General features: G+C 39.9%; 1 protein-coding gene across 2 annotated transcripts in view; it reads right to left on the minus strand.

The window, feature by feature from the left end:
* Nucleotides 1-3,825: 3,825 nt before the first annotated feature.
* KCNK13 (potassium two pore domain channel subfamily K member 13) overlaps nucleotides 3,826-21,401 on the minus strand; it is a 45,144-nt gene continuing 27,568 nt past the window's right edge. For both annotated transcript variants that reach the window (XM_010222513.2, XM_088539739.1), the window contains one exon: nucleotides 3,826-4,722. In XM_010222513.2, the coding sequence (XP_010220815.2) occupies nucleotides 3,830-4,722 (893 nt within the window). In that variant the 3' untranslated portion in view covers nucleotides 3,826-3,829. The remainder of the gene's footprint in view (nucleotides 4,723-21,401) is intronic.

Genomic DNA, 21,401 nt, shown 5'->3' on the forward strand with positions numbered 1-21,401 from the left:
AAACTCAGATTAGATGGTTCTGAAAAATACATCCCTGGCTTTAATTTGATAGTGTTTCATTTAATTCCTTGCCATGACTTGAAAGAGGCATTTACAAGAAATGTGTTCATGCCTGTTGAACTTTGCTGTGTACTGTTTTTCACGCAGAGTGGGCATTTGGCACTCCTATGATAAATTCTGGTTTATTTTGGCACGTATATGCTCGTATCTCCCCTATTCTAAGACCTTAGTAATGTGCTGCTATATTATGAACTGAGCTCTTTGGGATTTCCCTGGCCATTTTTTTTTTTTTAAGAAAAACTATTACGGTAGTATCACTGGACTAGAGAGAGAGTTTTCCCTTTCCAGTCCTACTGATTTATTTTCAACCCCTCAAATATTTTCCGTGAGAATTCTTTTAGCTTTGTGGGTAAAGCTACCCCATTCAACAGTCAGCATGGCTTGTAGAGGTGGGACTCCAGGTAGCAAGGCGGATGCGTTTTGGGGATAATATCACCTTCTGGTGCAAGGTCGCACAGTCCTTCATTTCTGGAATAGCAGTTCAAATCTGAATAGAAATGATTAGACAAAATTAGGGCATTTATTCCATTTTTATCTTCAGTGGTCATGCAATTGGACCACAAAAGCATGCAGAATGCCTTGCATGGTGCAGGCTTGGGTCATGGAGAAGCCAATGCTTGGGAGAGTGAGAGGCCAGGATGAGTGAAGGAAGGCAGAGCTAGTGCACATGGAAAATCTCCAGCTGGATAAATCCTTTTTTTTAGACTATGTGTCAGTTGTTGCTCTCACCTACTTTTGCTACTGAAAATAGGTGATAAGCCTCTGTGGTGATGAATAAGCACAGGTTAGTATCACAAAGACCAGAAAGGCGGAATGTTGTTGGATCATATCTTGGGAGCAGTGGAAACAACCCAAAGACCCCTTGATGATCTGATACTTGGATATGTCCTATTCTAAAAGCTAAATAACCTCTGCTGAATTGACTTTATAGATTATAATGTTCTATCAGTTTCCATCAGTGTATATATGTTTTTCTATTTCTTTCTCACAGTTTTGATAAAATTGTCACCTCAAATCATATTTCAACTGTCTCCTTTGTGCTGTGTTTAGACTTCCAAAACCAGATTTTGAAGACTAAGTAGGTATGAAAGAGTTTGGGTGCAAAATCTCGATGGAAGCCAGAACCTTCATTAATGATGCCACAGAGCTACGTAATAAATAGACTAATTAAACTTGCATGATTTGGTTAAATATTTAAGATTATAATGTGGCATTGCCTTACTTACCTGGAAAAGAAAGTATTTTTGGATAACTTCTCTGGTCTTCACTGCTCAGCAAAGACTGGTACTTGAAACTCAGAGTTACTAACTAATGTAAACGGCAAAGTAAGCCTCACTTTTTAAGCCTCACATTCTGCCCAGGATGAGGGGCAATCTGCCCTGATGAAACAGAGAGTCAAGTCCTAGACTATTTCTAATGTTGGCAACATGAGGATTAGTTCAATTACAGTGAAATATTAGGGTTACAGGCAGTGAGCAAATACAGGAAGAAGGCTACAGAGTGGTACTATTCACTTCTTATATCCAAGTATTTTAACATTCAGTAAGGATGAAATGAAGTTATTGTAAGAAAAAAAAAACCATACCAATATAATGGAGTTTGGGTATCATAATATCTTGTAAAATATCTCAGTGGCATTTTTTTTGCTACTATTTAAGAATACCAGAAACAAACCAGGCTGCTTTACTCACCAAAGTTAGCGTTTGAGAGCTGATGCTGATTTTATGTGAATGCAAATGTGGAGGGATCCCCTCAGGGATATTTTGCTGCTGCACAGACGAGTGATATCAGAATCTGAACTATTGGCTTCATTTTGAAGCTGTCCGTGTAACTATGGACAGAAGGATTTGACTATTAATTAGGACTTTTTATCTGTAAAGTGTCAGATAGAGCTTGCAATTCTTTTCAACAGTTAAGTAGAATTATTTAATCCAACTTGTAGATTCTATTCCGTTATATGAAAGGATTCTATGAGGTACATTTTTATTTTTAAGTACAAATAGTGTTTAAAATAGGTATTAAATATTATCCTATATTATTAGGAACCCTAAACACAGGAGTTTTTATCCGAGAGTAAGAAAAAGGATATAGCACAAATTAAACTGAAGAGGCTATTTGCATTGTTCCTTATAAGGGAAATTGAGAAGTGCACAATGGTGTAATACATTCCCTAAAACTGCAGTATTCTAGAAGGTTTTCTACTTATCAGAAGTGAGAAAACATTTAATCCTCACTCACCTGCTATTCTCTTCAGGGAGAACTGGATCAGGTCCTTTGTGACTGAATCAGATAATTTGCAGCCTCATATACTGTTTGGCTTTAATGCACTGTAGGACTAGAGGAAAACCAGGAATTCAGCCCAGGCTTCCTTAAATTCTCACTAAACTTTTTATTAATTTAACCCCTTATGTTTCCATCTACCTCACATAAAGCATGATTTTACTGTCATTAAAAATCATCTAGTTTCCTGTTTTCATATTCTTCTCATTGTTTTGATAATTCTCCTTGAAGTCCCCTTTCTACTTATAATGAACACTCATAGCATTTCATTAAGAAAAATGAGGAATTATATATTTTCTATTTCCCTAATCCAGACCCTGTCATTATCATCACTGAATGACAGAAAAACAGGGTAGAAATAACAAAATCACATAAAAAGTAAAAAAAACGCTGCCAAAATGATTTTGTGGTCTTAGTCGCTTATAATAATACACTGGAAAGTTGGCATGGCGTAATTGCATGATAAAACCTGTCGCGTAAACACAGTTATTAGTTGTGTTACATAATATGGATGCTCAATTGCTACAGTCACAAGAGAGCATAATATGAACACAGATTTGGAAAGCTCCTCAGTTGTTATTGTGCAATTGTTCACACAACTTGTCAGTTTGGTGATTTTCGATTTAATTTCATCTTTTTGAAACAGAAAACTGGAGTGATTCAATTCTAGAGGAAAAAAGTAGTAGAAAAAAATCATGTGTGTTTTGAAAACAGACAGGAGAAAACAAAAGTAGGATGCATTTTGATTCTATCACTTTTGACAGCGTCCTTTTAATGTCAAGAATAAATTAAATTCTAAGAGCCAAACACTCCTCTCATTTATATCAAAATAGTTCCAGAGTAGTTCTACCAACTTTAATAGAATTACTCCAGATTTATACAAAGATTAGTAGCAGCAAGATTTGGCTTTTCAAGCACAGCCGTTTCACAACAGGAATACATTTTAAGAAGTGAGATTTAAAAGAAAATAGTTTGTTTTTCTGTTCCATTAAACTAGATCTGCATTATCACAGAAAAAGGCTTATAGTGATTCCTCTTTTGGTCTCAGATAAGCTACATTCAGAAAAAAGGTCTGAAGAGAGTAAGACCAAAAGGTCAAAACAATCTTTGAATTAATTAAGAATGTGTTCAGTGGACACTCTTGATTTCTTCCAATATCACTTACTTCTTATCCTGAAGCCTGTATTTCACATTGACAGAGGAAAACAGAGCATGGAAAATTGATGCAAAGGCCAAATGAAATTCCTCCTGCTGTAGTCTGCTTGGGAGACTACAGGAGGGAGGAGAAGAAGGAAGGCTGAGATTGCTGCAATTCAAAGAACAAAGATATTAACCAACAGCCCAAGAAAGACTGGGAGATCTGTGTGCAGAAGGAATGCTGGCCAAGTCACTCTTCCCCTCCCGGGGGCACTCTGCCCAAGCTGTTTCCACTTGCTGCATGTTATTTCTATGCTTGTTAGAGACGGTTTCATAGTTACTATCATTAGTTTTACCTATCCACACTTGTCTCTGCCAGTCTGTTATTCATAATTGCTAGGGCTCCAACACCACCAGAGAATCCGTTTTGCTTTGAATTGCAGCTCATTTGCCTTGGGTAGCCATTGGCACTTTCTGACAGCTGTTTCTGCATGATGGCCAGTGAAACTTTGTTGGAGGCCAAAAAGTCTTTCATTGAGATCATCTCGCCTGACAGCCGGCGTCCGTCTGTGTCGCTCTCATTGATAACATCGGTCTCGATGGAGATGTTTCTCCGGCTGCGCACATTTCCTGGCATTACCACGTTCCTCCGTGACCTAAATAATTTGCTTTGGCATCTATGGCAGCACCTGCAGTCAAGCTTCTTTAATATCCAGTTTATAGACTGTTTGATGACAATAGAGATCACGTTAAATAAAGAATAGATACAGCAAACCCCCATGAGTATGAAGACAAAATTGGCAAAGCGGTAAAGACCTTGGCTTTCGTACCGGACATTCTGGCTACTGACCAGATCACCAAACCCAATGGTGCTGAAGGCCACAAAGCAAAAATAAAGTGAGTCGAAGTAACTCCACCCTTCAATCGGCGTGTACATAGCAGAGGCACAGCAGGAGATGATGAGCGAGGCTATGCACAGAATGAGCATGACGTAGTACACGGAGGGCTTCCAGCCCGCCAGGCTGTCCGCCTCGGAGCCCGCCGAGCCCCGCCGGCCGTCGTGAGGAAGGACTCCCTTCCTCCTCAGCTGTCTCTCGTGGCAGGACTTCATGACATATGCTATGACCGTGATCAGCCGCTCCAGGAACAGGTTAAAGAATAAAATGGTCCCCGCACATCCTATAAGGCCGTAAAAGATGAGAAAAATTTTGCCTCCAACGGTGGCTGGGGTGGTCATGCCAAACCCTGGAAGACACAACAGAATAAGTGAAAAAAAAAAAGAGAAACCACTAGTTATTGCGTCAAAGGCTTGTCATATGCAAAATGGAAGAAATGATAGTGAATCTCTATGGGATAGCTCAGCTCTGGAAAAAAATGAGGACACTCTTAGAAACGTTTAGCTACTTATGTCTCACTTTTTCCTAGGCCTGGAAATCCGGGGAAGGAAATTCATGCAGCACTTCCTCCAAAATCAGCATAAAACAGAAAGCAAAAGAAAACTCCTTGTAAAGAAAACATACTTTACTGAAGGCTTTAATTCTGGTCTACTTCACAGCCTTGCTCTGTTCTTTGTGCCTTGCTTCATTTCTAGGCTTCAAGATTATTGCACTAACTCCTTATTCTCCTAGCTCTGTATCATAGGTCTTATCCAGGGGTGGTTCTTACTTCATGAACAGGCAGGTCCATCCCCACCAGGTCTTTACAAAACTCCCTCTGTTGGGGGTCATTATTGACCTATTCGGTCATTATTTGACCCATTGCTGCAGGCTGCCTTCTTTCTTATTTCTCCATGTCCTGCTCCGCAGCTCAAAACTGTATCTGAGCTTGAATGCTGCCACCTCTGGTCTCATTCCTTGTGGTGGCATTTCTGAGGTCAGAGATGCTTCAGTTCTCCATCATCTCCTACCCTTCCTAAAGCCTGCACATACTAATTTTGTTTTGGTTAAAGCTACTGATAAGACCATATTGCTTTAATAAGGTATGACTAAAGATCGAAAAGCAAACAAGCATGTCCAGAATACAGCCAAACAAATGAGAGTAATGTGCCTGATTAATATGTTTGCTGCTGTTTGAACGGGGCCAGAAGAATATTAATAAGGGATTAAATAACTGATCAATTAAGCCAAAACAATCATGCTCAGAAAACCTCAGAAAACACACATAGTTGCTAGTTTCCCTGTCTTTGTAACAGAGATATATTAACTTTGAAATAAGTAGGCTACGGCAAATGAGGGAAATTGTACTGAGTGCGTGATATACTCCTGCCTGGAAGACAGACAAATGCTCTGTGAAGAGACCATCATGTTTCCAACAGAGCCAAATCACCCTCATTTTCCCTTCATTAGAAGACGCGCTGTGAGCAGGGCCTGCTCAGCTGGCGCGAGCCCTCGCCTCAGCGCTGCTGGCGCGGGCCTCACCTGTGTCGTGTTCCACCTCCCACCTCCTCACTACCAGCGGGATCCCTTACAATCCTCATTCTGATGCTGACTGATTTTCTGCACTGTCTCTCCTATATGCAAGTCATGCATGGGCAGACACATAAAGGCCAAGAGCGGAGGGGACGAGCGGCCTCCCGGGAGCTCTGTGCCTTGGAAAGGAGAAGGACCTGGAGCGGGGCAGAGGAGGGGAGCTGCGCCAGGGAGGAAGGAAGGGGCGCTGGCACACGGTGCTGCCATCCCGCAAAGGAGAAACAAAGTGACAGCAAAACTGTGGATCCCGTGCTCGTGCCCAGCACAGAGGGAGGTCTATGCTGCCCCTCGGGCTGCTCACGGCCAGCGCCAGAGCTCACCGCCTTTGTGGCTCTGGGTTTTTAAGATTTGCAGGGGCAAAACCCCACTAGACAAGGCTGAAGAACAACTGCTAAGAAATGCAGAATATCCCACCAGAGAGGTAGTGAGCCCTGAATGTCTTCCTTGTCAGCTCAGCACAGGCAGATTTTGTGGAGAAAATGGATTTTTTTTTTGTTTTCTCTTTATAAAACTCAGTATGTAGCAATCAATACTAACATTCCTAAAGAAGCACTGAAATGGAAAACCTCAAAGTATGATAGAATAAAGATATTAATTTAACAATTTTCCTTTTGAGATCGTCTTCCAAAAATGAGGAGTAAGCTTTAATCGCAGAAAAAGTCTTGAAATGACTTGTATTTCCCCGTACTGGGCCATGATGAGCTCAGGAGCCGCACGCTTGCTTTCAGCTGCGTTGCAGCAAGCTGTGCAGCATCCACGCGCTGAGCAGCAGCGGGGCCTGCGCTGCCATCGCAGCCAGGGCCATCTTATTCCACATACTGTTCCAGTGCCCTCCCAGCCTCCAAAAATCAGCAGCTTAGGGGTTTTCTGGGCAGCAGGTCATTATTTCTGCCATCAATCTTGTCAAGTTACTTTCCAAACTATGTATAGGTTGGGTCTCCACTAAGTCCCAGGCAGTACGTTCCTCATATTATACTTTAATTTAATTATACTTTGTGGAAAAGAAGTCCTGTTTGTTTCTTCAGACCTGCTACCTGACAGTTCATTCATGCTTCCTACCTGCTGCACTGTAAGTTGCCATGATATTCACTCCTTTCATCTTCCAGTGTCATAGACTTCTCTCATTTCCTTCTTGTTTCTTTCCCAGCCTGAAGAGTCCTAGAACATTTAGCCTGTAGTTGTTAATCTGCTAAAACATACTTCTGACCACCTCTACTTCCTTTCCTGAGTCTTTTCTCATTTTATTATCTTCAGTGATGAAGGAGCAGGATGAGAATGACAAACTGTATTTGCAATGCAGAAGCTCGATGAATTTGCAGAGGGCATGTTGATGTGTTCTGCTTTACCCTCAATTTCATAACAATAACTGTTTGTCATTTTAATTGCTACTGACCACTGAGCTGACATTTTCAGAGATTTATCACAGTTCATCTTAGATCCTGTGCCCAATGTTTGTTAGCTACTGGATAGCAATTTTGAGCTTGGCAATGTGTGAGTGTAATTAGGTCTGTTTTTTTTTTCTATGTGCATTATTTTGCATTTGTCACCATTGAATTCCATCTATTATCTTACTACCTAATTATTCAATATTACAAGACTTTTCTGCAATTCTTTATAGCCAGGTTTCTATTTGACAATCCTGAAGACTCCTCCATTCAATGTAAATGTTATTATCTCTCTATTAATCTCCTTTTTATTGTTATTTATGATGATGTTGAGCTGCACAGGTCTCAGCACAGAGCCTCAGTGAACCCTATTGAATGTCCTCCCACTTTGAAAGATGAATACTGACACCTAGGCTTTTTCTGCCATCTTTTAAACAGTTATGACAAGAACATAACTTTTATCCTATTACAGTTTTATTTCTTTAGAGCTTTTGATGACGGCATTTGTGAAAAAGCCTTTTGAAAGTCTCAGTAAGTATGCTGTCATTTTTATGAGACTGCAATGATTTCTCTCTGCAAAAGCTCTATGATCTTTATCAAAGTTCCTACTAATCCTATTCTTGCTCAGTTTCCTAATGTCTCTGTATGGAAGACAGACCTACTAACCTGTGGTATTACCCAGAAACAGATTTGCAGCCCTTTTTAAAAATTGGCATTTCCTTTGCCACATTTTATTTTCCTTGCACCCAGACTCATTTTAGATTATAAACAACACTTAGTTCAGCAGCAATTTCAAGGAATTGCTCTGAATTCCTTTATAAGATCTATGTGAAAAACCTCAGCCTGGTGATTTGAAATATACTCAAATCTGGGAAGTAGATGAGAAGCCAACAGTCAAATACAGCAAGGAGATGGCTTTGTGAGCAGTTAGAATGGCAATATGATCCATACAGTATGACAGTGAAAGAGCAAGAAGTTAAACAGCAGCCAGAGAAGCAAATGAACAGAATGAAATTATGAAATCACATGAAAGAGGAAATAAAAACAGTGTCTGACACTTGGAGATTATTTGAACATGCAAGATTACTTCTTGTGATGAAGAAATAAAAACAGGAAACAACTGCAGGGAAAAAATCCTCTTAGTGAGAAACACTTATTTTTGAATGGTACAAGTGAATAGCACTGAACTTTCTTTGAAAGTAAGGTGACATTTTTGAAAAACAGTTATTTCAGGGCAAAACATGAAACAGTTAAGATCACATTTAACAAACTGGAATCAGATCATTTGAGTTACAAAAATTGAATGTTTTCAAGCTACTAAAAAGTATGTCAACTGATTTGTTAGATAGCTCTGTGAATATGACACTGTATCATTGATACTGATCGACATGCATGACAAATACTAGCTCTACCAGCACAGAGGTTTCCAGTGATGAACAGGACTTTCTGGGTAGAATTTCAGAGTTTTATTTTGAAATCAGAATGATCCTGATTTGCCTGTGTTCCACAATCCATTGATTAATACAACCTGGTATTGTATTTGTGTGGAACACTGAATATAACGTGTTTGTAAGAATATTAGGACAGACATAGATTTTACAGTTATTTTGAGATCATGAATATCAGGTGTTTCTACTGTTCTGCAAAATATATCCCTTTTCTAAGAGGTTTCCTTTTTTTTCTTGTTTTTTCTTTTTTTGAATGTGTGAGTTCTGTGCTATCAGTGTTATAGTTAGCTGCTCCAGCGCTTTCCCAGAAAGGGAAGTAGGCAGAGAGTGGAACACTGTAGCAACAAGAACACTTCTTGGGAAGAAGTGCCTCCGTAATTTTTATTCTTACAAGCATTTGGCATAAAGAATTTATGGGAACTACGCCACCCCGGTTTTATACAAATAAACTTATATTTTATTTAAGGTTTGTGGCAGGTTTTTAGCAGGATATGCACAAGCTTATCACAGCTCCATTGCCATCATATGTACTGTGCATAAATATTGTATGCATTATCTCCTGCTTTCCTTTACAATTTCTAAGCAGTTCTTGGCTCCTCAGCCCTGTGTGTGTGTGTCCGTGAGCACCACAGCGATCCAACAAGACAGGCCCTGCACCCAGCCATATGAAATCCTGGCTTTAACATTTAATCCAGAATCAATTTAAAGCACTTGAATTAAGCTTGCATTATTTCTAAGTATTACAAATTTGAGTGCATCTCAGGGCTTTTCAGGAATTAGTTTAAATCTGCTTGTTGTGAATTGTGTTCTTGGCATGTATATATAAGGTAACTTATTTCTCTTGCAGAAAAAATATATGTTTCCTGGAAAGAGTTTTTCATCTAGTACTGTAAGAAAGCTACATACTTGTGTTGCTTATGGATTTGCTTTTACAATCCAAGACATTAATACGGCTTTTCTCTGGGGTACAGCCCTAGTGCTTCTACTCAGTACAGGGTAAATCTACGGAAATCAAGAGAGATTTTTTGCTTTTGTTTCCCACTGTGGAAAAAAACAAGTGGAAATTCGCGGTATGTGTTTTTATCCTCTTGATAAAATGACCGTGAGGAAACTATATTGATGGTATTTTAGAGTGAAATGGATTTCGTAAAATAATGCTCTTCCATACCTTTACGTACCAATAAAATAACATCAATTTTATGTATGCAACAAGGCCACTTGCAGTCCTGGTAAGAAAGAAAGGCCTCTGTTTTAAGCACAAATAAGCTCAAAAAAGAAAAGAGAGGAATAAAAATCTCCTTCAGTACAGGCTGGCAGGAAGCTGGCCACAGACAAAGACAATTTTTGGTAACTAACCAAAATAAATAGTATGTGTGCATGTGTGATTACGCTCTCCTAAGCAAGCAAGAGCTTTGTGCTCACACCCCAGAGAGAGCGTGGGAGACAGCAGTACACCAGGGCTCTCAGCAGGACTGCCTCAAGGCAACAGCAAACCCCACCCAGGTATTTAGGTTTGACTAATGGACACATCAAACCAAAGGGCATGTCAAAGGAGCAGAGAAAAAAAAAAAAAAAAAGGACAAAAAAAATCCCCATTCCACAGCAGGTGCTTCAAACACTTCAAATAAAAAACACGGGCTAAGAGCTCACACCATATAGAAAAGGTTGATGGCACCACTTCCAGAAGATTTTTGAAATAAAGAGGAAACAGAAATTGCCATTAAAACTTTGAAAGCTGGTAGACAATGCTGATAGTTAATGTTGTCAAAACCAACAGTGAATATTTACCACTGGAGAGGTGGAAGCGTAGAGGTGACAATTCTGTGAACACACTTATAGCATATGACACAGATCTTGAACTCCTGTTTGACCAACTTTGATTTTCTTATCTGTTAGTCTTTGTAAGGTATCTCAAAAGCTAGGAGATATGAAGGGAGCAAAGGCTATTTCCTACCCTTTTCTGACATTTTAAAAGCAAGAACTTATGCTGAGGGGACTGAGAGTTGGACACTGGGGAATAAAAGGTGAGTTTATGAAACAATACAGGCTAATCCAAAGAACATAGCACCTAGAAAAGATTCGTCTGTTGCCAGCAGGCATAAAAATGTCAAGACATACTTGGAGCTCTATATAGAAAAAAAATCAGAGAAATGTTATCAATAGTGACAGAGAACACAGCGAATTTGAATTTGGAGAAAAAAATAAGCCATTGCCAAAACAGAGTGCTGGTTTCCATGTGCATAATAATAAACAAGTGTATGACTTTCTATTACGTCTGGCTTTTCATAAGGCCAGTGTTTGTCTTTAGTGACAGGACTAGTGCTATATATCTGAATGACAAACGCTAGTCCAGTGGCTCATCCTACTTCCATGATTTTACAAGTCTGAACCTTCCTGTAAAAATGGCCAGGGAATTTCCAGGGTCAGGTGCCTTAACCATGCAAGCAACTACACAGAAACAACACAAGCATACAGGGGATGGTAGAATTGAATGAGATTATAACAAGATGTTGGAGGGTGTTCAGGAGCTACACAGAAACTTCTGGAGAACCTCTGGTCCAGCCCCCCATCTTGAACCAGAGAGAAGGCTGCTCAGGGCCATGTCCAGTTGGATGTGAAATTATCTAGAGGGCATAGGAAATGTCAGGCTCTCCAGACTGTTGTTTACACGTTCATGGAATCAAAATCATACTTCAGTAATGTCTGCAAGAAAGAGAGGCGTTCATTTAAAAAAAAATTAGTAAAAAAAAAAGAGAAGTGAATCTTATTAGAAGAAAAAACTTTTGATCAATGGTTAAAGATACCTAATAATAGTCTTTGAGAAGGCCATTTATTTTGCTTTTTCTCCAGTATATGAGTTTCTTCTCTGCAAGTTTGTTACCTAAATTAACAGTTTTTGTTTGTGAGAAGAGCATGACAGAGCACAGCACCATCTTTGGAAACATAAAGCTTTTAGAGGAGCCTTCACCTCTGCTCACATGCTACACAGCTACGTGGCCTGACAAATTGGATTCCTGTTTGATATTTATGATCACGAGGGGAAACTGAACCCCTCTCTGAGTGATTACTTGAATAGTTAACAGTCTCAGGCTGCAATCATAATGGTGAAAATTGGAAGAGTAAAAACTTCAGTTCTGCCTGAACATTAAAGAGATTACCCTGAACTCTTAAAGAGTTAAAAACATTAAACAGATTACCCTGCAGCACATGAAGTAACTTTGAAAGCCTGAAAGATCTAATCTGGCGCTATTTCCTGGTCTCTGTGAATTATCTGAATTATCATATATTTAACTCATAAAGTATTCAGCCAGAGAAGGAAAAAATGCATGAATATCTCTTAATACAAAGTACATGGTTCATTTTAAAACCCTTCAGAAAAAGTTATCATAAAAGAGCAAAGTCCTGGCTCTTTCTAGCAATTTTGAAAATGTCACCTGTTCTGAGTAAATAGTGGTAGATTTAAATGTTTTTGACCTTATCATTCACAGTTGTTATTCTGCAGCTGAATAGTTCTTTATACTTCAGAAAAGAAGCATGGAATTAAATAATGTGACTTCTCAGCAGCACAGGTGACCAACACCTCGGCTAGCTAAGGTGAAAACACATCTGGAAGAACTGAAAAAGTATTTATCAAATCTTTTCCAGGCTACAAGAAATCTGTACAGCCTCCCTAAGAGATCTTAGTGACAGCCATATCCAAAACAGGTTGTCAAACTTGAAAAGGAAAGAGTGCTTTGGTAAGAATATAATGCACACTCTGAATAGGAGGCGAAAAAGCCCATGTCATAAGAGAATCTCTCTTAAACTAAAAAGGCTGCCAGTGAAGCAGCTGAAGGGAAGGTGCTTGCTTGACTTCCATTAGAGGCCAGTTTTCATCTGAAAACCAGGCCTGTGAACTGCATGGGATAAAATACTCATTTTTTTTTTTTTCAGTATTCAGCCAGGAGACGAAAAAATTAATGGTTTCAGAGTCACATGAACTTTCTTAACAGATATTGAAATATATTCTCCAAAGGGCAAGTTTTAACTGAATGAGAAAAGGTTAAGCTTTTATGTTATGTTTTGAAAAAATTCTCAACATTCATAATGTGGAATGATGTAAATAGAGAAAAATTAACCCTGTTTCAAAAGAAAAGGTAGGCAGTAACTGCCAGACTCCTGAAAAAAATAAAAATAAGGCCCAAATAGCCCATTCTGTTGTAGAGGACTATAGTACGGTTTGCATATATACTACCAGAGAAATGCTGAAGGAGCAAGTTAGCTGGGACAATATAAAATACTTCATGAAGTATTTTGCAACCCTGATTACAGGAAGAAGACTCAAATGCTCTGCTCTTCTGTGTGGGTACCAGACAGGACAATCTGTTTTCACAAACAGATTTCCATGCTTGCAGACAATTTCAAGACAATGTCAGTGTATGTGTGGAAAGTGGTTTGGCAGACTTTATATCAAAGTTTTTACAAACTCCAACTGTAAAAATGCTTCTTTATAAAAGCTTTGCATCTTAGCATCCTAGATGCAAATCTCTGTTTTGATCCCCTGATCACTGGCCCAAAAAGCTTTTAACAAATTGTTCAATAAATTATTAAAAATGTCCCTTCTATGTTTAAAGTTTTTGACATGTGCCTTCTTCCAAAAAGGCTTCGAAGAACTTGTTTTTTGCCACAACTATTGCCTTCCAGACCTAAGGATGGAACGTATTTAGGCAAAAGATATGACACTTAAAACTTCCAACTGTATTTTGTATTTGAGGACCTGCCACCACAGCTGCCTGCCATTGAGCATCCTTAGCTCAAGCACTTTCCTTTTTCAGCATGTTTGTGCCTGTTTCTTTACCGTGGATGCTTCCTGGCTTGGAAATCAGGCTGCCAGCTGTTGATAAATGTAAAGAAGAAATATGAATCACAGCTTCTGCTTTTCATGTAGCTGCCCCAGCGCCCTGTGGGGTTCAGGCAGCAGCAGAGAGGCTGTGCGCAGCAAAGCACCAGACCCGACGGGCTCCCCCTGCTAATCCGCAACATTTTGCAAAACTTTTGGGAAGGAAACTTTTCCTTATGCTCTGGTTTCTGGGCATTCACATACCGTCCACCTCCTGAGCAAGATAACTGGTCCTTCTGTTTAAAAACTGCTGCTTTGGAGCACAGCACTTGTGTGAGCAACCTACTGCTACCTTCTTATGTCATTTCTTACAATGCAAATAAATAATTTCCTCTTCTCTTGTAAATCAGACCTAATCCTTATTAAATATGCCTTACCCAAAAGATTGTATAAAGAAGAACACACTTGGAATTCCTACCTGGTTTCTTACCACTGTGCATAACTTGTTCTTACACCCAGCAAGTTCTTACAGTCTACAAAAGGATATATTACAATAGGCACATGTATCCCAGACTTAATTTAATAGAAATTGCAATGTCATTGAAAAGATAAGTGAATTAAGTGGAAAAACACAGCACAGATCAATAACACTATATCCTTGTGCAAACCCTTCCCCCGAAACCGACTGGAATGAGGTAAGAGAGAAAAAAGGTTGTTGACACTTTCAATTTAACAAGAAGCTTTGACATTAGCAGATATTGGCCCTGTGTTAATCTGAACACCAAGGAGAATCTAGAATGATTAAGAGTTGCTCCTTTCCTATTTGCAATCACTTTAATAATAAAGCACTTCCACATAAATTGTCCTTGTCTCCCTCTCCCCCATTGTTTCATGAAATTCCCTTCTCTTTTACTATGATGGAAGTCAAAAGGAGTTAATTGAACTGGATCTAATTAGTTAAGAAACTGAAAAATATGGTTCTTACAATCATGTCAACTGTTTGAATCTTATTGCTCATTATTTTTATTTTTAGTGGGCAAGAAAATCCATCTGATCAAGCAGTAATTAGTGCAATTCTTATCAGATTTCCTGACTGGTTGTACATGACTGCGTATCAGACGCAGAGTCATCGGACAGTCAGACTTTGGCCTTGATACAAATCATATGCTACAAATTAGACACAAAGCTATTAAGATCAATGGAATTACATTGTTTTTGCAGGAATAGGAGTGAGCCCTGAGGTTCACTGGCAGCAACCTAGTTATAATGAAACTATCTCGGCAGATAGAAACATGACATGCTAAAATGAATGAATAAAATGATTTTAAAGATGTAAAATGAATAAAACTTTCGCCAACAATTTATCTTGTCTAGGAATTGGGTTTTTTCCTGCTGCTATTTATGTGAAATTCCCAAAATAACTTCAGTAACCAAATTCTGGATATTGATTGAAGATTTCCAGAAGGGTTGAGAGTCAGAGGAGAATCAGTTTGATGCCCTGGACCCATGCACTGGGCATGGAGTGCTTAAACTGACAGGATATCCTGGTGAATCAGCACCTGCCCTGAAAGCCACAATAGCTGAACTGTGAGAACCATGAAAAAAAAAAAAAAAAAAAAAAAAAAGCTGTTTTTTCTTGGATATGTGTTAGAGAGAGAGCAAAAAAAGTCTTAAATGCAGGAAGCCAAAGCACAGTGCCCAGTAAATTGGCCCAAGCACAGCAATCTGGTGAGAAGACACAGGAGGCTGCTTGATGATTTTTCTCAGTAAAAGAAATATAAACTCTTAATTAACACTCCCTGGAAATTAACACAGCTGGGAGCTTACTTGCTGCAGTAAAACTCCTGTATAGTGAAAAACACCCTGAAACTGGCTGTATGCAAAAAAACTATGGGCTGCAGTCAAGTTATATTGATTGTAAAGCAAATCTTAAATACTTACTAAGGACCAAAGCCATAATGGTACATAGGTATGTGAAATGCATTTCAGGAAAGAGATTCTGAGCATTTTGGGATGCGCAGCCTGGATGTTTCTGTCCCTAGAGTGCTCTGTGGCACTTGATCCGCTGGCTGCAGCACAGGCAGGACCAGCACAGGGCACCAATGATTTAGGGAGCCACTGCTGCAGGCAAACCTGCGCGCTCTTCCCAAGCAGCATGTGGCCAACGCTTGGTAATCAAATTGCAGAAGTTTTGCTTAGATAATGGCTCTGGATTCCTTTTCCTGCCTCGTAATGTGCAATTGTTGGAATCAGGTTTCATCTGTAAATGTGCTGCTGGCTATTGGCACAGAGATGACAAGGCACTGCTGCCAGCCAAAACGACACTGGTAGTACCTGTCAAAGGAGGCTTCTCTAGATTAATTTAGCCCCTTGTGTTACCAGCATTTAACTGACCTTTACTGCGCTGTGAGCAATGCATCAGGCTGCTGACATCCCCTGAACACATCTTGAACGTAAGGAGCCATCGGATATACCTGCGCATACGTAGCCAGATTTCATGGAAAGCAGCAAGTCATGTGGCTGCCAAATCTTCATGGACTTCAGTGCAAGCCAAGATTAGAGCAAGGAGTAAGTCACAACTAGTCTAAAAAAGCACAAGTTTCCACACCTGATGACAGGACTGGAAAAAAATACAACAACAAAAAAAGAATAAAAACCATCAAACAGCTACCTGAAAATTTCTCTGTTCGTACTCTAACTCTTTACTTTAGGTATCTGAAGTGGCATCAGAAACATTCTGTCCCTGACAGTTACTTCACAGAACCAACTTTCCTCTTCTTCCTATACCACTTCTTTTTATCAGGTATTCACAGTTCAGTATCAGAACCATCAAAGTGAAGCCTGGTTACTTCTTTTATTTTTCTTTTTATCATTCTGTGCACTAGCTCCCTGCTAGCAAAAATGTAAAAGAGAGATTCTGTAGATCTTGGAGTCACCATTGACAGTTCTCTGAAATTACTGGCTCAATGTGCAGCAGCACTCAAAAAAGAAGCCAGAAAAACGAGTATCATCAGGAAGGTCACTGAAAATAAAAATGAGGTCATCATTTGGTCCTTACATAAAAATGTTGGTGTAGCCATCTTGAACAGCATTCAGTTTGGTCTCTGCACTTCAAAGAGATTATAGTGGAGTTAATCAAGGTACAAAGAAGGATGAGTAAAATGATTAAGAGAATGGAGAAGCTTCCTTATAAAGAAAAACAAAAAGACTTCTCAGTTTAAAGGGTAATATACTGAGGATGGATATGATTGAGGTTTGCAAAATCCATGCATCAGGTGAACTGAATAGAGCACGGTTATTCTCCAGATTCTGAAATACCAGAAATAGGATATCACTAAATGGAACAAGTAAGAAATTGGCTTAAATCTTAAAGCACAAACTTTTAATCTTAAAATCTTTAAAATTTAAATCTTAAAAAATAGTATTATTTTTTATGCAGAGGGCATTGAACATCTAGAATTTGTTTCCAAAGGAGACTGTAGAGGCAGACAGTGTCAGCAAGATCAAAAAAGCACAGGGCAAATTCACATGCCGTGGATCCACGAGCAAACAGCGAAATGAACGGGTCAGAACGCGACTCCTAACAGCCATGTCCAGCGGCCGGGGATGCTGCGGGAGCGCGAGGTGCCTGGTGCTCGGGCCAGCTGGACACAGCGCCGGGCTGCCGGGGCGCTGCTCGGTGCTCACGTGGGTACGAACGATCTCGGAGGGCCCCGCGCTCCTGCGCACCCACCCGGGACGTGCACGTGACTCCAGCTCCACGGCAAAGCCGGCAGCAGGGCTCTCTGCCTCGCCAACTTTGCTTGCCTTAGTTTTAGGTCAGATGTCACTTTTCTATTGTGCTCCTTAACAACAGAATTAATTTATACTCAGAAAATCCTTTTCAGCTAGTTTAATTACTTAATAAAACATATAGCCTAAGGAGTAGCCTAACTATGAAAATATCTTAGAAACATCTAATTAATCAGCCAGCTTCCAGCATTTCACGGAGATCAAGAACAATATACTGACACATTGGAAAAAAAAAAAAAAAACACCAAAAGCAGGGATTTGGGCCTGAATAACATGACATACAGGATTAAATTTTGCAGGCCCCCTCCCAAACAAGTCTTAATGTGAGAACTAATTGGTTTTCAGAAAATTATCAAGGGACATCAGCAAGAGAGGACTTACCACATGTCAGTTTAAATGTGAATACAAGATTCTAAGGCTGAAAAAGTACATAGTTTGAACCACAAAGCACTGTAGTATCTCCATATACCATGAAGGTACGTATTTCCTGCCAACAGCAGATGATGATGGCTACATGGGTTCCAGTTTTTGTTCAGAGCTCCCTTAGGAAAATACAGTGCTGTGGAGATGACCTCCTCCATCTCCTGCCACCACAAAGATTTTGGAGCTCGAAAGGAAGCGGGTTCAGTGCTTTGCATCCTTGCCTTGCCACAGAACCTCCACAACGTGAGTTCAAGACTTTTCTATTTCTACCTTGCAGCAATGGACTTTAAGGAGACCTCTGATAATTCAGGCAGACATATCACTTGCTTTGCAGTGTCCTGCTGTTTGGCAGCAGGAGCAGTAGCTGCTTGCTTTCAGAGACTTTGCTCACCGCGGGTTAATTTTGAAGCATGGCTGTCTACAGTATTTTATTACTTTGGTACATGACAAAATACAAAATACAAAACCCTGCCTCCTTTTCTATAGCCCCATAAAAAGCAAATGGTAAAAATCAGACCTCATCCTTTCAGGGATGGTTATGTCTTTCATTTTGCAAATGACTGTTGCTTTATTTGATCTACTCAGGTTTAGTAAATTGTGACTATGATGATGTCCTCTAATTATTTCTGTTTTGAATATGATGAAGTGAGTATTTTTAGATTCTGCAGTGTGAGGGCAATAAATCAGCTCAGTCATAAATTCAATTTTGTCAGCAGGTGTGAAGAAGTTATGGATTTATTCCAATGCTGTAACGGTAGGCACATGCTAAAGCGTGCTGCTAAAGGATCACATCTTTTACCATGTGATATTGACTGGTAAAGGGGAAATGCTTTTAAAATCATTTTAATATTTTTCCTTGGAAGATTATTTTAAGTCATTTAATGACTTCTGACTCCTCATCTTACACAACCCTTCATTGCAGCAATGGTCTCTCTGGAGCGAGGGGAACAGCATGACACTGCCCGTACTGAACCTCTGCAAGTTGGATCAGGCATACAATTTCATGGACTGGATTAATTTAAAAACTTACAACCTCTGTTAACTGCTTTGAGTAGGAAGGTATCCATGAGCATTTGAACTTTTGTCCTCACTGCACTGGCTATGGAAAATCTAGACTCCCACTATAATTTCCATAAGCTTCTCATCTAGGATTAACACACATACTAGGTATTTTCCTAGCATCTCCAAACCATAGGCTATACACAAAAAAAACAGAAACTCACTTTCAGTCAGAAAGGCTGTAAGATATTTCTATTTTGTCATACTTGCTAGAAGTCTGCCACAAACATTTCTTTCCAAATTGGTATTTGGACATGAGAATAGCCATAGCTGTAAGAACAGAAATAATCTCCTTCAGCAAATTATTACCTATGAAGATAAATTCAGTGTAACAACCACAAAACAAGAAAAAGGAGGCATGATTACCACTGACCAGGGACAGGCCTGACGACCCTGACGCAGCCTCATCAAGTTTTGAGCCGCGCCACTGCTCAGAGTTGTAGATGCAGATGGAGTTTGGCTGTGAAGCCAAAGACCTGATGCAGACACCTTACATCTGAGTGCAGCCACCCCCAGACTGAGGCTGGAGAGCCTGCAAGGCCCCTGAGCCACAGGCAGGACCGTGCTGGCACTGGGAATCATTTACCAAATCATTTATACTTTCAGGCAATGGCTGATGCGTGCAGGATTCATTTGATCCACAGCTGGATTAAAAATAACCCTTTTGTCAAGTTATTTTTAACTAGATTAGCTTCTTGATCTGCTGAACTGCACAGCACCCAAGGAAGCAGGTAGGGGGAGAAGAGAGGTGGTGCTGGGGGTTGCACATGGCAGAGACTGGAGGCTACCAGTGCCTCTGAAGAGCAATGCCCAACACTAGGGTTGCAGCGTTCCCACATGTTCAGGAAAAACACAGGTACCCCTCTGTGCGACCCTCCAGCAGAAAAAAAGAAAATTAGTTCTTGTCATTAACACATAAAGGAGCAGAAACAGCTACTATCCACTGAGTTAAAGATCTGCCTTTCACCTCCAGTTGCTTTACAATGGCATCTAAGGACAGACAACTCCACTCACACACACTACCATGCCCTGGTTTTGGAAAGCACCAGCACCAGCCGGAAAGCAGAGGGAAAGCGGGATACCACATCTGTTCACGCTGCTGCTGGAAACACGTGAAGGAGCCGCTTTTCCTCTGCTGCCCCAGGTCGCCTTCCCCTGCCACCCCTGTCCCTCCTGCGGTGAGGACCAGCGGGCTGCAGGGCACCTTGCACCTCAAAGGCCGACTGGACAATCAGGTCATTTGTGTTTCTTCCTTTACAGTTTCACACCTCCTCTCCCTTCCTATGAGCCACAGGGAGTGTTACTTTGCTTCTACCTTCTGATTTTCCTTCCTTGACACAGCTGCTGTCAGCTCAGAAGAAGAAGGATGAACTACAACATGGCATCACCAGGGTCCTCCTTCAGGACACAGAGTTGTGCAGATTAGACAATACCCATTTATTTCTATACGAAAGCAGTTTGCCTGGTTTGACTCAATCTTTTCTTCTCCTCTCCAAATGCAGCAACTTACTTTTTAACGGTAACTCAAATCAGACTAAGGTCTACTGGGATCTCATTCAGCTAAACGCTATCATGTACTTTGAGATTCATCTGTCATGACACTTTTTTCTAAGGCAAGAAATCAATTGCAAAGATATAAAAGAACCTACCCTGACATTCCCAAAGAGCTTTCTAATTTCATATCATTTATTTCCTTCTTCACTTTCCCAGAGGATATTGCCAAACTCTACAGAGAAATATGCATTCCCAATTTACACTCATTGCAGTTTTTTTTCAATGAAGGACGATTTTATGCAAGCACAAATTTAATACATGATTTAATTTACATTATTTAATATAAGTAAGTCATGTTAGCAACTTTGACATCTTCAAGTCTCTAATTATTCTCTTGCCTCACTAAACAGGGATAGTAAAAAGTCTGCTACTGCCTCAGGAAAAACTCCAACAAGTCTCAATAGACACGATTCTACCTAAGGACAACATCCAGCTTTCCTGCCTCTATCTTTTTCTCTTCTCACATTTGATACACACTTCACTGGGAATCAAGACTCTCCTGCTCTTAAGGCTTACCTTCCCTTTGATTTATGTGCATATAAAATAGCTGGAACACTGCAAGAACGGATTATGGCTGTATACAGGATATACAGTACAGGGAAAAAAAAAAACGCTTTAAAGTATATGTGCAACACATTCCCATATACTGTGTTTATGAAATACTTTCCTACCTCAACATGAGAAAGTACTGAGGAAAGCACTGATTGAAATTAAAGCACAACAACAGAGAAATCTAGAGTTTCACACTGCAAGACGTGTGAACAATTTCATTTGTACAAGATGGGTTTAGAGAATTCAAAATAACAGGATTCAAGAAACTGCCATGATTGCTCCTCACAGAAAACTAAACACAACACCAATGGACACTGCTTATTACTATTTTAAGTTCTCGCAGCCTAAAAGCCCTCTTTTTTCTGACAATGTTTTTCTGCCTTCCAGGCTGAAACTGAACGTCAATGAACAATACTGAATTGTT

The sequence above is a fragment of the Tinamus guttatus genome, unplaced genomic scaffold (assembly GCF_059628265.1).
Source record: "Tinamus guttatus ecotype Peru unplaced genomic scaffold, ASM5962826v1 Tinamus_guttatus_pri_ptg000048l, whole genome shotgun sequence".
Taxonomy (NCBI): domain Eukaryota; kingdom Metazoa; phylum Chordata; class Aves; order Tinamiformes; family Tinamidae; genus Tinamus; species Tinamus guttatus.